At 67.4% G+C, this 2,285-nt stretch overlaps 1 protein-coding gene across 1 annotated transcript in view; it reads left to right on the top strand.

Annotated features, from left to right (window-relative positions):
- CD79B (CD79b molecule) overlaps nucleotides 1-2,285 on the top strand; it is a 4,065-nt gene that overhangs the window by 716 nt on the left and 1,064 nt on the right. The window contains exons 2-3 of the mRNA XM_008049376.1: nucleotides 4-54; nucleotides 1,914-2,248. Coding sequence (XP_008047567.1) covers nucleotides 4-54; nucleotides 1,914-2,248 — 386 coding nt within the window. The remainder of the gene's footprint in view (nucleotides 1-3; nucleotides 55-1,913; nucleotides 2,249-2,285) is intronic.

The following is a 2,285-nucleotide window of genomic DNA, read 5'->3' as shown; positions in this document are numbered from 1 at the left end:
CAGCCCGGCCGGTGCCAGCCGCCACGACGGATGCACTTCTGCCCAACCCCAGAGGTCAGTGGCCTCACTGCGCCTTCCAGGACAGGTGGCTGGGTCTCTCCTGCTCCAGGCCTCCCCAGGGCCGCCCCTCCGAGGCCGCACCCCAGTCACCCTCACAGACCAGCCCTGGCCACGGCGGGGGGTGGGGCCCGGGGGGACGCGGCGGCCTGCCCAGCGGGGGGCGGGCTCCGTGGGAATGAGGCCTTGGGAGCAGGGCTTGCTGCGGGGGCCGCAGAGACTCCTGGCAGTCGGCAAGCATCCCGGACTGGCAAGGGGGGTTCTGGACCCGCGCCCTTGGGAGAGGGATTTGAGAGGAGAGACAGGCAGGGTACATGGAGGCCTCACCTCCCCCGGGGCCGTGGGGGCGCCCCGGGGACAGCAGGCCGGGGCAGGCAGCCCGGGGAGGGGGCGGAAGTGGAGTGTGCCGTGGCCTCGGGCACGGGGGCTGGGGCAGGCTGTGGCGAGCGGCGTGGGCAGGACCAGCGGCCCTTCCTCCTAAGGAAGCTCGGCCAGGTGGGGGGAGGGGCGGACGGGCTGCTCATGGCCTCTCACGTGGCTCTGCTCGCCCCGCCTGCGCCCCCTACCTGAGCGCCCCACACCCTGAGAAGCCAGGGCTGAGCCTGTGCCACTGGAGACAGTGCCACCCAGGGATCAGTGCCACCTGAAGTATTAGAGCCACGCCTAGGTCAGTGCTAGCAGGGGTCCGTTCACTGGGGTCAGTGCCTCCTGAGGGCAGTGCCACCCAGAGGTCAGTCTCACTCAAACTCAGTGCCACCCAGCATCAGTGCCACCCAGGGGTCAGTGCCACCCAGGGGTCAGTGCCACCTAGAGGTCAGTGCTACCCAAGGGTCAGTGACACCAGGAGTCAGTGCCACCAGGGGTCAGTGCCACCCTAGGGATCAGTGCCACCCAGGGTTCAGCATCACCAAGAGTTAGTGCCACATGGGGTTCAGTGCCACCAGGAGTCAGTGCCACCCGGGGTCAGTGCCATCCCAGGCATCAGTGCCACCAGAGGTCAGTACCACCCTAGGAGTCAGTGCCACCAGGGGTCAGTGCCACCCGGGGTCAGTGTCACCCTAGAGGTCAGTGCCACCCAGGGGTCAGTGACACCAGGAGTCAGTTTCACCCAAGGTCAGTGCCACCCAGGGGTCAGTGCCACCTAGAGGTCAGTGCTACCCAAGGGTGAGTGGCACCAAGAGTCAGTGTCACCAGGGTCAGTGCCACCCTAGGGATCAGTGCCACCCAGGGTTCAGTGCCACCAAGAGTTAGTACCACACGTGGTTCAGTGCCACCAGGAGTCAGTGCCACCCGGGGTCAGTGCCATCCCAGGGATCAGTGCCACCAGGGGTCAGTACCACCCTAGGAGTCAGTGCCACCAGGGGTCAGTGCCACCCGGGGTCAGTGCCACCCTAGAGGTCAGTGCCACCCAGGGGTCAGTGACACCAGGAGTCAGTTTCACCCGGGGTCAGTGCCACCCTAGAGGTCAGTGCCACCCAGGGTCAGTGCCACCCTAGGGATCAGTGCCACCCAGGGTTCAGTGCCACCAGGAGTCAGTGCCACCCGGGGTCAGTGCCACCCTAGGAGTCAGTGCCACCCGGGGTCAGTGCCACCCGGGGGTCAGTGACACCAGGAGTCAGTGCCACCCAGGGTCAGTGCCACCCTAGAGGTCAGTGCCACCCAGGGGTCAGTGACACCAGGAGTCAGTGCCATCCAGGGTCAGTGCCACCCAGGGGCCAGTGCCACCCTAGGTCACAGTGCCATCAGGGGTCAGTGCCATCCAGGCTCAGTGCCATGCAGCATGGGGGCCCGCGGCCAGGGTCAGGGCTGGCATTGGGAAGATGCCACATGGGTCTGAGCCTGGCTTGGGCCCGCAGGCAGCGCGTGTTCCCGGATCTGGCAGAACCCACGCTTCGTGGCCAGGAAGCGGGGCTTCCCAGTGACGCTGCAGTGCTACACGGACGGCACCTCCAGCGTCGTGAGTTGGCTCCGGAAGCGCGACGAGGACTCGATGCCGCAGCCACTGCACCTGGAGCAGGGTCGCATGCTGCAGGTGCAGAACAGCTCCGTGGTCACCCTCACCATCCAGGGCGTCCAGTTTGAAGACAACGGCGTCTACTTCTGCCAGCAGGAGTGCCCGAGGAGCGGGCAGAGCTCCGAGGTCCACCTGGGCTGCGGCACCGAGCTGCGCGTCATGGGTGAGTGCGGGCGGGTGCTGCCGGCCCGGCCAGGGCGCCGGCGCGGGGCGG

Source organism: Carlito syrichta, unplaced genomic scaffold, assembly GCF_000164805.1.
Source record: "Carlito syrichta isolate Samal-C Ts95f unplaced genomic scaffold, Tarsius_syrichta-2.0.1 Scaffold134219, whole genome shotgun sequence".
In the NCBI taxonomy this organism is placed as follows: domain Eukaryota; kingdom Metazoa; phylum Chordata; class Mammalia; order Primates; family Tarsiidae; genus Carlito; species Carlito syrichta.
Note: the sequence above shows the minus strand (reverse complement) of the source record. Positions and strands in the feature narration are given on the sequence as shown.